Below are 14,136 nucleotides of genomic sequence, written 5' to 3'. Positions count from 1 at the left end.
AAGTAAAGCTGCCCATGCATGTTGTTGTTGTTTAGTCGTTTAGCCGTGTCCAACACTTCGTGACCCCATGGACCACAGCACGCCAGGCACTCCTGTCTTCCACTGCCTCCCGCAGTTTGGTCAGACTCATGTTCGTAGCTTCGAGAACACTGTCCAACCATCTCGTCCTCTGTCATCCCCTTCTCCTTGTGCCCTCCATCCTTCCCAACATCAGGGTCTTTTCCAGGGAGTCGTCTCTTCTCATGAGGTGGCCAAAGTATTGGAGCCTCAGCTTCAGGATCTGTCCTTTCAGTGAGCACTCAGGGCTGATTTCCTTCAGAATGGATAGGTTTGATCTTCTTGCAGTCCATGGGACTCTCAAGAGTCTCCTCCAGCACCATAATTCAAAAGCATCAATTCTTCGGCGATCAGCCTTCTTTATGGTCCAGCTCTCACTTCCATACATCACTACTGGGAAAACCATAGCTTTAACTATGCGGACCTTTGTCGGCAAGGTGATCTCTCTGCTTTTTAAGATGCTGTTTAGGTTTGTCATTGCTTTTCTCACAAGAAGCAGGCGTCTTTTAATTTCATGACTGCTGTCGCCATCTGCAGTGATCATGGAGCCCAAGAAAGAAAAGTCTCTCACTGCCTCCATTTCTTCCCCTTCTATTTGCCAGGAGGTGATGGGACCAGTGGTCATGCATAGGATTGTGCTATTAATATAATGGCCACAATCTAGCACCAGGTTTGGGGTGCTTAAAACCATTGATAGATATCTGTGCTCAACTCCATTGATTTCAATGGAAAAAGCAACATAACTGCTGAAATGTAGTCAGTAATTTCAAGCTGTTTTCCGTAACTCATCCCCATAGAAAGCATTACTTTTTACTCCATTTGTGGGGAGTAATATGTCTAATGGGTGTTTTATTCTTTACAGGTGAGTAGCTGTTTCCTCCTTTGGGGGCTCAGTTGTGGTAAGTTTCCTATGTTAAAGTTTCCAGTAAACTTTGCAAGTTAACTGAGGATATGCCCCTATATGCCCCTATAGTTCTGTGGTATAGTTTTTTGAATTACCTACATAATTAGGGAAAACTCACTTGTACATAAAAGGCAGAAACTGACTATTCTCAGGGAGAAGATTTGCTTTCCTGTCTCAGTCTTTCTGCAATGTACAATAATTAGAACTACCTCTGGGCATTTTCCTGTAGATAACTGAAAGAAGGCAAGCTGCATTCAAAATTACAGCGGGACCTCGATTTATGAATTTAATCTGTTCCGAATGCACACTCGTAGGTCAAAAACTTCGTAAGTTGAGTTTCCCATAGGAAAAGCGGTTTCCCATAGGAATGCATTGGAAATGAAAAAATTCGTAAGTCGAGGAAACCGCATCTAGCCGCGAACGGGTTTTCCGTTCGGATGTTGAAAAAACTATAAGCGTGCGACTACTTTTTCCGCTTGTAAGTCGAAAACGTCAGATGTCAAGTAGCTCGTAAGTCGAGGTCCCACTGTACATGTATTGAAAGAAAATCCTAGAAAGAAATGTTATATATATATAAGCTTTAGTTTTGCTGACAACAGTTCAAAATGAACAGTGCTATCCTATGCATAGTATATTTGTGGAGCACCAGTACACACTAAGCACATGTGTAATGGGGATGGCTGAGAAGGATCATTTGGAAACCATTTGCACAAGTGAAATAGCCCCCCCCCCACTGTTTCTTTTATCTTGTAACTTCTAATATGCTAAACTATTCAGTCCCTCCTGATATCCGCTTAAGATGCTACACCTCCGAAGTATTAATAGGATGCTGGACCGAATAACTAATCCACTGCCCCCCCACCTCTGGGAGTGGTTGTGTAGTTTTCAGGCTTTATCTCCCTCCCATTTTTGACACAGCCTGTGACCGAGTAAAGCCATGAATCACTGTTAATTACCTGCAGTTTTATTTCTCTCTCACCTTTTTCTCCCTCACTATGCCCTTGTTCTTCCTTTGCCGTGGATTGAAAATATTAGATAATTTTTATACAGATTCTATTTTAAAACCGTTAAATTCACAGAGAATGCCATAAAGCAGCGATATGCATCATAGCAATAGTAATAACAAAGTGTTAGAGGGAGAAATCCACTGAGCGCTGCTCCTGAGTGACTCCCATTAATTTTAATGAGGCTTCCGTGGTAGCAGCATCTGGTGGGTTACGCACAGAACGTTGACAGAATAGCAAGACCCTCAAATATATCTGTTTTTCTCGACATACTGTATTGACTCAACAACATGGTTCTCCACATTCCGTTGGAGAGGCTATCCAAACTACTACTACTACTATTAGTATTATTATTTCCACCATTGACTTCCTTTCATTTTTGAGGCCCTTAGAGAAAATATAATGCCACTTGCTATTTTAATATGTAGCCTTACTTGAAATAATTTTCTAATTATTATGAGCATACCCTTGCTTTTGGCAAGCGGTAATTGCAGAATGAAAGAACTCTATTTTTTATGGTTAGGTGAAAGAAAGTCTCTGAGCATATATTTTACATGTTATTTCATTTTCTTTTCATCTCTAGGTTCTTCATCTTTTCCTTATGAGTTCGCAGTGGGAAAAAGTTAAGTGTGCTTACGTTTGATTGAAGTCAATAGAAATTAAGATGGATTGATTTCAGTGGTATTAGGAATGTTTTATTCTTCCACCCCCAAATTTGTTTGCTGTTCATGCTGAGATGTTCAGATCACTCTGTTCTGGAGCTCTTCCTTCTCTTCTCGTGTTCTCACAACTTAATTAAGTATCCGGTTTTATTTGCATCAGAGTACAATTTCTTTGGTACGTTTTCTATATTAGTATTTATCAGCATAGTATTTTCTTTCAGTTTCCAAATTGCAACATCTTTCCTGACTTTTCAACTCATTTGTAATTATATTCCATGCCTGTCCCACCCTGGAGTAACCAAAACCGTGTATTTTCTGCTGGGATTATTTTTTCATGTGTGCATTACTTTGTCCTTATCAGCATTAACTTATGTCTATTACTTTATTGCTCAATTGCTAATTATGAAAGACTCATTAATGTCACTGGCTTAATTATGCTCACTACCTGGATAGCATCTGCATATTTTTATACATGCCAAGAATTAATGAAACAGTGTTGTCCTTGGGTTTGTTGAACAGTTCACTAGTATGAGCATATTTGGTAGCATGTTTAACCCGTTACATAACCATATGCACTCCATGTTGATTTGTCTCAAATGTTGCCACATAGTTTAACTTTTATATGCATATGCGTAATATCATTGCAAATTTAGGAAAAGTATATGTATATTGTGAACAAACCTAGTTTACACGCAGTCACATGTCAGATGTTTTGCAGAATGTGCAGCAACCTGAAGTAGGCTATGTTGGAGCCATTAATCTGCTTTACTGTTTGTGGCATATCGTGATTTGACTTGTGTAGATGAACCTCTGAAGATCCTGACTTGGAGGTGGCATATTAACCTGGATGGGTTTCCATTGGATCTTGTAGCCTTCATTTTCCATTGAGACAGCCTCTGCCGGCTTGTATGAGGATGCCACTGGGCATCAGGGTGGGTGGCACACCTTCCAAAGTGAAAGACACTCAACCACCTGAGTTCGCTATTAGATAGAATGATGCTACACCAGAAAATCAGAAAGAGGAAGCCCCACTCACTTGTGGCTCTTTCTGCTTCCCTGTTCTTTAGAGCTTAAAAGAGCTAGATCAGGCATAGGCAAACTCTGGCCCTCTAGATGTTTGGGACTACAATTCCCATCACCCCTAGCTAACAGGACAGTGGTCAAGGATGGTGGGAATTGCTTACCTTCCAAGTCCCAGACTGCAGAATTCGGGACCGGCAGCTGTGTGAGACCGGAAGTTGCGTCGACGTAACTTCCGGTGTCGCTTTGCCCTTCTATGGGCACCAAAAATGTCCACCGCCGGCTTTGAAAGTCACTTGTACGCTTGTCAGGAAGTGTGTCGACACAACTTCCGGTGTGCTCTGCCCATCTATGGGCACCAAAAATGGCCGCCGCCGATACCGGAAGTCGCGTCTATGCACTTCCAGACATGCGTAGATGCGACTTTTGAAGCCAGCGGTGGCCATTTTTGGTGCCCATAGAAGGGCAAATCGAAAAAAAAGGCTGCCGGCAGGAGAAAATAACGGAGAAAAACGGGAGACGGAGTGATACGGGGGACCACCGGGAAAAGGTAAGTAAAAACGGGGGTTTCCCAGGGAAAACGGGGTACTTGGCAGCTATGGAATTGTAGTCCCAAACATCTGGAGGGCCAGAGTTTGCCTATGCCTGAGCTAGATGTTCAGAAAAATGTATCTGAGCGCTCACACTTTAGACTGCTAACCTAGAACTTTCCTTGCGTACTAGCTTCATGTATATTAGAAGAATTTTGTACAGAGCAGCAGTCAAACATTGGTTTTCTCATCTGCTATCTGAAATGGTACGGCCAGGGACCTACTCATCTGTTTTAGCTCTTAGAAGTGAGAGGGGAAAAAATCTTTCCTCTCTCCTGCTTTTCATATGGATTAGCCTTCATGGTCTGTCATATCCTCCTGTATTATTATAGTGCAGTCTTGCTTGTTTTTCAGTGGCCTTTCTGATTGGCTAAAATAGGCTAGTGAACTCTTAGCAATTTAGCTCATGTAAACTTGAGAATTCTAACAGAGAATACAGATCAGTTCTAATGACACAAAATGGAGCTCACAGCATCCCAGTTTTTTTTAATAAAAAAAACACAGTGTGAGGAACAGTACTTTGCATCAGTATTGTTTTTGTCAAGATAACATCTTGTAGTCACATTACATATGCAGACTCATCCTGTTTTGTTTATAATACACCCCTAATGGTGTATTTTAGAAAACCCCAGCTTTTCCCCTAAAGTGTATGTTTGCTCCGTGGGATTTTCAGTACTCATTTTGAGAGTGACAAATATGCCTTTGTTCTGGCTCTTCGTTTCCTACATGGGCACACAGAGCTAAGTCCCTGATTTCACCATCTATTTGGTGCAGCTGGGATGTGTGCAGTTATAAAACAGCAAAACCCCTGAGCTGAATGATTCCATAAAACTTATTACATAGGATCATATCATGCTAAGTCATGCCTTGCCTCAGTAAATCAGGCAGATTATGAAAGTATTAAATTAATAATAATAAAACCAGCTTATCCTTGCCTCCTTCACTCTTTTAATAATTTTTGCTCACATCACAGACTTGGTAACCCCTTCCCTTCTGAATTCAGTCTTCATTGAAAAGATAATTTGACAATATAGCATTCATAAAATCATTATATTGTAATATGCTATACCATACATGCTTTGTGGCACGTTTGATCACATAACTGGAAAAGTAGAAAAATCATACTTTATGTCAAAAACAGTCTCTGGCCTGGATACTTTCTTTGCACTTTAGCAGGGCTCTGTTATTATCTGCCATCAAATTCCAGTCCTGCTCCATGTGATTTCAAGAAAGCTATCAAGGGATGCTCCCAGACTGGCAGTTCCTAGTGCTTCCTAGAAATGTAGAATGATGTCTCAATGCATTATGATACAAATTTGTACATTCATCTAGAACTTTCCATTCCATTGCAATTGGTTTATTTTGCACAAGTCTGTGTTCCGTTTCGGCGTCCGTTGATGTGGGAATACCCATAATTGAAAATTTTTATTTTACGTAGCACACAATAGACATGCATATCTTAGTCATCAATAATACAGATTTACAAATCACTTACCTTTCCTATGTGTTCCCTTCAAAAGGTAATGAGTTTTCAGAGGGGTAAGTAGTCTTATATATATATATATATATATATATATATATATATATATATATATATATATATATTTATTAAGTTTTCCAAATAAACACATTTAAGACATTATACAAAACAAACAAACAAACAAACATTCAAAATACATACATCACTCTTTTTACCAATCTTATTATTCTTAACCAAAAACATGCTCCGCCGAGCTTGACTTCCCTCCCTCCCTTCAAAAGGTTTTCTAATCAATTCTTATCTCGCAGTTCCTTTGTATCTAATCTTTAGAATCAATTCGAAGGATTTATTTCACGCCTGCAAGTGTCTTCAAACCTTTACAGTTCATTTCCATATAATCCACAAATTTACTCCAATCCCTTAGAAACCTTGTCTCCCTCTGGTTTCGGATCCTGCTAGTCAGTCTCGCTAATTCTGCATATTCAATCATCTTTGTCTGCCAGTCTCCAATTGTCGGTAAGTCCTGGGTCTTCCATTTTTGGGCTAATAATGTCCTCGCCGCAGTTGTCACATACAAAAAAAGGGTACTGTCCTCCCTAGTTATCTCTTGGCCTATCAGTCCTAACAGAAAGGCCTCTGGTCTTTTGGGAAAGGTATACTTAAATATCTTTTTCAGTTCATTATATATCATTTCCCAATATCCTTTAACCTTTTCACATTTCCACCACATATGATAAAAGTCCCCTTCCTTTTCATTGCATTTCCAGCACATTCTGTTACTCATTCTATACATTTTTGCTAATTTCACTGGAGTTAAATGCCATCTATACATCATCTTCCAAACATTCTCTTTCAAAGCAGTACATGCTGTAAATTTTATTGTTTGGTTCCATAATTTCAACCACGCATCATATTCAATATTATACCCAAAATCCTTAGCCCATTTTATCATTACCTCTTTCGTCAACTCATCTTTAGTATACCACTCTACCAGCAAATTATACATTTTGGACAACAATTTTATTCTGCCCCCTAGCAACTCTGTTTGAAATTTGGATCTTCTCTCCTCAAAACCAATTTTTTTATCTTTCACAAATACATCATTAATTTGATGATATTGCAACCAACTCGTCAAATATACTTTAACCTCTTCATACGGTTTCAATTTCCAACCTTGTTCCGATTGTCTTAAAAAAATTTCATATGTTGGTCTCTCACCTTCCATATTCACTTTTTTCACTATGATCACTTCCATTGGTGAGATCCACCATGGCGTCTTCGTCTCTAACAAGGCTTTATTTCTTTCCCATACTTCAAATAGCGATCTTCTTATCACATGATTCGTAAATCCTTTATGGGTTTTTTTCTTATCATACCATAGATATGAATGCCAACCTGCTCTGTTGTCGAACCCCTCCAAGTCCAACAAGTCCGTATTTTCCAATGTTATCCATTCTTTTATCCAACAGAGACATGACGCTTCAAAGTATAGTTTCAAGTCTGGCATGGAGAATCCGCCTCTTTCTGTCTTGTCTACCAATATTTTATATTTTATTCTTGGTTTCTTCCCCTGCCAAACAAATCTTTGTAAATCTTTTTGCCATTCTTTGAATTGTCTTGTCCCCTTTATAATAGGTATTGTTTGAAACGGGAATAACATTTTGGGTAATACGTTCATCTTTATAGCTGCTATTCTGCCAAGGAACGACAACTTCCTCCTATTCCATATCTCTAAATCTTTCTTTATTTCTTTCCATACCAATTCATAATTGTCGTTAAACAGATTTATATTTTTTGTTGTATTTTTTGTTGTCATCCATATTCCAAGGTACTGTACCTTTTTTACGATTGCAATACCATGTCTTTGCTGCAAATCTTCCTTCTCTTCTTTACCAAAATTTTTTATCATCATTTTCGTCTTTTGTTTATTCATTTTAAATCCTGCCAATTGTCCAAATTCTTCAATCACTTCTATCACTTCAGCAGAGGGGTAAGTAGTCTTGTGCATCAAAACTAGCAAAGAATCTTGTGGCAAAGTTGTCTGAAATTTTTCAGTTTCTTGTGAGCCAGATTTGTAGTTTGTACAACTTACCCAGGTGACATTCTTTGAAAGTGAAACTAATCTCCCAAGAAGTCCTCTTCCCAGCTACTTTGTAGGAAAGGAGATGCAAGCCTGATGCTATGATTGGGCTCATGGCAGCTTGTCCACATAGCAGTGAACCAAGGTTTACCGTAGTGTTACATATACTGTAAAATACATCCCTTGTGTGTACGTCTCACTATGTTCCATCCACATTAGTGAACATAGTTCTGAGAGTGGAGAAAAGAACATTCTCCTGAGGAAAAAAAAAATGTTTAAGGAACAAATTTTAAAATTATTTTTTAACATTTTCCTAAATGTTTAGGTGCTAGTACATGATTGCTTTCATAATTTTATTTTAAAAGGTAGTGTGAAAAGTTTTTGTGTAACTGAAGCATAGCTGAAATATCTGAATGGAAAATTAATCCAGTACTGTATTAAAAGGCATTTTCCAGGAAGACCATAAGGTTGTTCTCCTCAATCTAGACCAAAGATCCTTTTTTGCTATGCTGCATGTAAATCATACTTTCCTGGCTCTTTTTCACTCAGTGTCTTTCTGATACAACAGTAGTAGAGTTGTAGTATTCAGCATTCTTGGTAACATTGCTTAGATTATAATTGTGCTTTGTAGAAGCAAATTGGAGAATTCACTGTACATTAAAATATGCTGTTAGGTTTGCAAAGGCTTTACAGATACTTTACCTTGATGCTTTACAGATTTTGAAAGCATCTCATCAACGCAGTACAAAAATACTGAGTAGTTGTTCTTGAAAAGATTCTCTCCATGGACTAGCAAGTACCTTGCATATAAATTAAAAAAGACAAGATGGGGAATATAATTCTGCAAAACATGCACGACTGTCTGCTGAACTACTTGTCATTATTATGCTTCACCCATCAAAGCACAGCATAAGAGATCCTCAACAGCCACAGGGTAATTTTAAACATGTCTGCAATAATCACTATTTCCCCAAAAACATTTGACCACATGGTACATCTGTGTTCTTTATTTTCACCTTAAAAATAAATAAATTATACTTTGGCTTGTTCTCTTTTCTAAAAATGTATGATCAGTCCAGTCCAATAGTGAGACCAAGGCTCAGAATTGACCACATTTTCATTGCTCAGCCTTGGAATAGTGTGGTATTAATCTGTTTCTCCCATGCTAAAGCCATTTGGAAGAGCAAATGAGACAATAAGCTTTATGACTTGCAGCCCAGCTTCTTATTTCCTGTCCAATACTGTTAGCTAAGTTTTCTCTCCAGCCTTCACTGGTCTGACCATAACCAGAATGCTGAATGTTTCACTGGAAATTCTATTCTGTTACTCCCCACTCAAGTTCCATTTTCCCCAACCGGCCTTAACACCTTAATTTGGGTTTGGTAGCAAATTGGAAATCTGACCTGTTAATATGTACCGTAGCTGTCCAAATATACCAATCAACAGCCTCACTGCTGCATTCTGCACTAATTGCAGCTTCTGAGCTGTTTCAGAGGCAGACCCACATAAAGAATATTGCATTAGTCCAGTCTGGTTGTTACCAGATTGGGGATCACTGTGGCCAAGCTATCCCTATTCTGGAAGACTTGTAGCTGTTGAACTAGCCATAGGCATTCATTGCTTACTAAGGTTACCTGTGCCTCTAGCACCATAAGTGGACCAAGAAGTACCTCCAAGCTACACATCTCCCCCCCCCAGGGGAGTGCAATCCTGCCAAGAACTGGCCCTCTCCCTGCTTCTCAGACTTGAGAACCTGCAACACACAGTACAGTACATTACTGCCTTCATTCAATGGTCAAGCATCTGAGCTGCCTCTCCTAATTCAGATGGAATGGAGAGATAGAATTAAGTGTTACCAGCATACTGATGACAGGTTACTCCGAATCCCTGCTCAAGGCCGATCTTCAGATTGTGTTTGTTTAATTTCCACTCAGTTTTATTTCTGTATTAGCCACAGGCCACAGCAGAATATAGATAATAAAAAAATTATCTTCTCACAAAAAGTAATAAGATAATGCAACCACTTAGTGATGCATTTCACAACATGTGCCTCAGCAAATTCAGCAGGAGATGAAGATAATGCCAGAGCATAAGCTATTGATTTGAATAACACTGATTGATATTTACTGGCTAAGGAAGTCAACTTTTTGAACTTCTGTTTGTCTGCCTGTCAATGTCTAGCAGATAAATTTGCCTCAGGCTGTATTTCTGAAAAGTGTACAATATCCTCAGTTTTTCATGATCAAAATAAATGTAAATGACCATCATGCAAGATTCCAGCGGAGCCATTCTTTATTTTAAAAAAATATACACAGTTGGAATCATGCTAAAATCCAAGAAATCCAAAGTCTCTTCTCTTGTCAAAGGAAAATGACTAACTTCTATAAAATAGCCTTCAAAACAGTGCAAATGTTTCAACATTGTAAATCATGGCACACCATCTTATTGTGGTTCACAGAACTCCTATAATGATCCTGGATGCTGTTAACACTGGACCTGAATTCTGGACTCCAGTAGCCTTTTAAAGAGCTGAGACTAGTATGAAATGCATAGGAACTAAGCCACACTTTTTCATTTTGGGTTATTGGATTGAAACTCTTCATTGAAGAAAGTAAACTTTCCAAAATGTGTCTTAAGAAGCAGTTTGTGGGTGTGCAGGACAGCTGTAACGGATACCTGGCAATTATACTCTGGAGATTTAGAACCGAGAAAAGGAATGGCCCCTTGAAAGCAAACTAAGCTAGTGGTTGTCATCACCTTTGGTGGCAATAAATTGAGGGCAATAAATTGGGCAAAAAGCAGGCTGGCCCAATATATTTTGGCGCCTTAGGTGGAACAGTAATTGTTGCTCCCTACCAAAGTCAAGGGGCACAGTATTCAAGTCTGGACAAATGGTTTTTGCTGGCTGACGCAGACTGTGCTGTAAATAAAAAGAATGTTTACTCCCTAGGAGTAAAAAGTTAATAATCAATATTTGTTGTTGTTTAGTCGTTTGGTCGTGTCTGATTCTTCGTGACCCCATGCCAGAGCATGCCAGGCACTCCTGTCTTCCACTGCCTCCCGCAGTTTGGCCAAACTCATGTTGGTACTTCGAGAACACTGTCCAACCATCTTGCCCTCTGTCGTCCCCTTCTCCTTGTGCCCTCCATCTTTCCCAACATCAGGGTCTTTTACAGGGAGTCTTCTCCTCTCATGAGGTGGCCAAAGTACCGGAGCCTCAGCTTCAGGATCTGTCCTTCCAGTGAGCACTCAGGGCTGATTTCCTTAAGAATGGATAGGTTTGATCTTCTTGCAGTCCATGGGACCCTCAAGAGTCTCCTCCAGCACCATAATTCAAAGGCATCAATTCTTCGGCGATCAGCCTTCTTTATGGTCCAGCTCTCACTTCCATACATCAGTACTGGGAAAACCATAGCTTTAACTATACGGACCTTTGTCAGCAAGGTGATGTCTCGTCTTTTTAAGATGCTGTCTGCCTTGTCGTGGTGATAGAGCTTGAATAACTCAGAGAAGCTATGAGCTATGCTGTGCAGGGCCACCCAAGACAGACAGGTCATAGCTGAGAGTTTAGACTAAATGTGATCCACCTGGAGAAGGAACTGGCAAACCACTCCAGTATTTTGGCAAGAAACTCCATGGATCAATAATATAACACATTCATTAACAATTTTCTGCCTTTTCCCAGAGTCAGTAGGCTGAGGCAGAAGGCTCACTCTGCTTAATAGTAGAGCCTTCTTCCCTGCAGATAAAACCATCCTCCAGGACTGAAGATCTAGGAGGCGCAGGTCGGCAGGCAGCCTGGATGATGCAGAATAGAGCTGGGTGGTGTTCGGCATATTTCTAATGCGAGCTACCTATTTGGATATTTGTGGGCTTGTTTATACACCTATTATTTTTACAGACAGATAATGTATAACAAGTTAAATTGCAGCCATTTTTTCTGGAAATGTTGGCATAGTGAGTAATGTCATGGCTGCAAACAATTACTAGTGCAAATGTCATGAGTGCTTAAATGTCATTAGCCTGGAGGTGGAGCAAGAACTTCATTTCCACCATTAGAATAGTAACAGAAATCAGGGTGGCAGGGTGAGGGACTTGATATGACTTTTCTAGCATCTTACGAAATCAGCACTCTCTCTAGAGAGGCCATGCTTTACCAGAGTTTACTCTGAAGTCAACTAGCATATCACTCCAGAGTAAGCAGCTCTTAATGTGAATTCATTGTCTGTTTATCCTATGGTATACTGTGTCATGCAAACAAACTCTTTGTTAATCTGCCCTGCATAGCCATGTAGTTTTCATGCCCAGAAAATGATGCATCCTGTATGGATTTCAGAGGCTGTGTGGCTCTGAAGCAAGGCACAGCAAGCACACTTTTCACAAAAAAAACTACAGCTTCCCCTCCCCCAAGGGTTTCCTTTTTTCAAAGGTTGCTAGTTATGCAAAACATACGATTAAGGCTGGTGCCGTGAAAAATGCCAATTAAGCGGAAGTGTGCAGATTACAAATCACTGCTAACTAATTAAGTTATGATACACTCTTGCCATTAGTGGAGCCACATAATAGAAAGGATGGGAGGGGGGAACAAGCAAATTCTTGAAGCAGACTCTGTGAGAGAGGGTGCAGTACAGCATTCCTGCTTTGATAATTAGGGCAAATAAATTAATAGGTGCCATATGTAATTTAAATAGAAGAGTTGGTTGTTAGGTTCTTCCAGAGTATAATTAATCACTTGCAGCTGCATATTTTGAAATCATGATGATGTACCGTAGTAGCATTTCATTAAAAAAACAAAACCCTCTCTTAGTAATAATGGGTCAATCAAATTGTGATTGTTTCTAAAGGTGAGTCAGGCACTGAGCACACATTGTTTCATTTCATTGGCTTGTTGCATTGATAGGTTGGATGAAATTAAATCCAAATCCTTCTTGCCAAATTGCTTCATATGCTGCCATTTCTGAAATCTCCTGGGCTTGGTAGCAATTGCTGTGTTGCAAGATTTTTGTGTTGGGGGAGGAGATCCAGTGTGTTGTTTCTGCTATTGGATAACAAGCCGTCTTCTGGGGCTGGAGGGAGAGTAGCTAAGGCAAGGAAAATCCCACCCACATACATTTACAAAAGCATTGGCAGCAGCATTTTGATAGAGGCTTGCCAAACAGCTAATCCGAACACTTCGGGGAAGCAGTATGCTGCTTTTTCAAGCAGTGGTTTTATGCTGGTGACAAGATTGTGAGAAGAGTTAAAAGCAGAGAAATACTTAGCACCTGCGATGGTGTGGTTGCATCTATAACTGCAAAAGTGTAGTGTAGCCTGTGATCGGTGCATTACACCACTGTAGAATGTATGGAGTAGTTTGAATACATGAGCAGCTAGATGTCAGTGTTGTCACAGTGGATTATAGGTTTACTAAGATGCTGCTGTTTTCTTCAGCAAACACAGCGCAGCTCATTTGTGCCCAGATTCTGTCTGGTGGTTAGAACTGTTTGGGGAGAAGAGATTTGGGAGAAGAGATTTTTTTTTCTCTGTTCCTGCCATGTAGCAGAGTTGAAGATGGGGAAGACTTCTCTTTTGACTCATAGATGAGCAGACTCTGGGTTGTATCCCATGTTAGTCCTGTTTAGAAAAGAGCTAATGAAATCAATGAACCCAAGTTAGTTAGGCCACTATTTTCAATGGGCCTCTTCTGAGTGGGTCTAGGATAGGATACAACCGTTTCTCACTTCTTAAAAAAATATCCCTACTAATCTAACCCCTTTCCTGTAATGTATTTTATAGATTTTAAGAATGGGTACAGTGTTGTTATACCCATTTTTCTGAAAGAAGGAAGGAGTGTAGTCCAATGTGGTTCACCTGTGTCTGTGTGTTTTAAGGGAAATGCAGTGAGGCAAAGGCTGTGAAGTTCTTTGTAGCAGCAGTGCAATTAAGGGCTAGAGCAGGTCAAGGAGCCAGGTAATAATTGATAGTTTCAGACATGAGCAGAAAGACATGGTCTGGATACCAAGCCCACCTGTAGATGGACACCTGGTCTATCCATTGAGAACTAACCAAGGGATAGACCTAGAATTCAATTTTCTTAGAGGCCAGATCTACTCAGTTGTTGCCACTGCTCAGTAACCAGGTGTAACAGAAATGTTAAACCTATTCTCTGATTTTTATATCACTTTTTATACCAAAGTGTTTACTTTGACAGCACTTCTGCCACCCTGGAGAAATCCCTGCAAATGACTATGGGTTTGGCATGATTTGCAAACTGGGCTTATGTCTTTGTAGCCTTCAATATGTCTTCTACAAGAGATGCTTGGCACTCTAACAATGAGATTTAATATACCAACATGGTGG

General features: G+C 39.8%; 1 protein-coding gene across 14 annotated transcripts in view; it reads left to right on the top strand.

The window, feature by feature from the left end:
- The window catches only part of SMYD3 (SET and MYND domain containing 3), a 345,088-nt gene that overhangs the window by 169,177 nt on the left and 161,775 nt on the right, over window positions 1-14,136 (top strand). For 6 of the 14 annotated variants that reach the window (XM_088666492.1, XM_035108332.3, XM_035108334.3 and 3 more), the window contains one exon: window positions 2,549-2,587. The exons of 7 other annotated variants lie outside the window; for them this stretch is intronic. In XM_088666492.1, coding sequence (XP_088522618.1) covers window positions 2,549-2,587 — 39 coding nt within the window. Of the gene's footprint in view, window positions 1-919; window positions 957-2,548; window positions 2,588-14,136 lie in introns of all 14 variants that reach the window. One more of the 14 variants, XM_088666498.1, reaches the window with a different exon arrangement.

This window comes from Zootoca vivipara, chromosome 3 (assembly GCF_965207765.1).
Source record: "Zootoca vivipara chromosome 3, rZooViv2.hap1.1, whole genome shotgun sequence".
NCBI lineage: Eukaryota > Metazoa > Chordata > Lepidosauria > Squamata > Lacertidae > Zootoca > Zootoca vivipara.
Note: the sequence above shows the minus strand (reverse complement) of the source record. Positions and strands in the feature narration are given on the sequence as shown.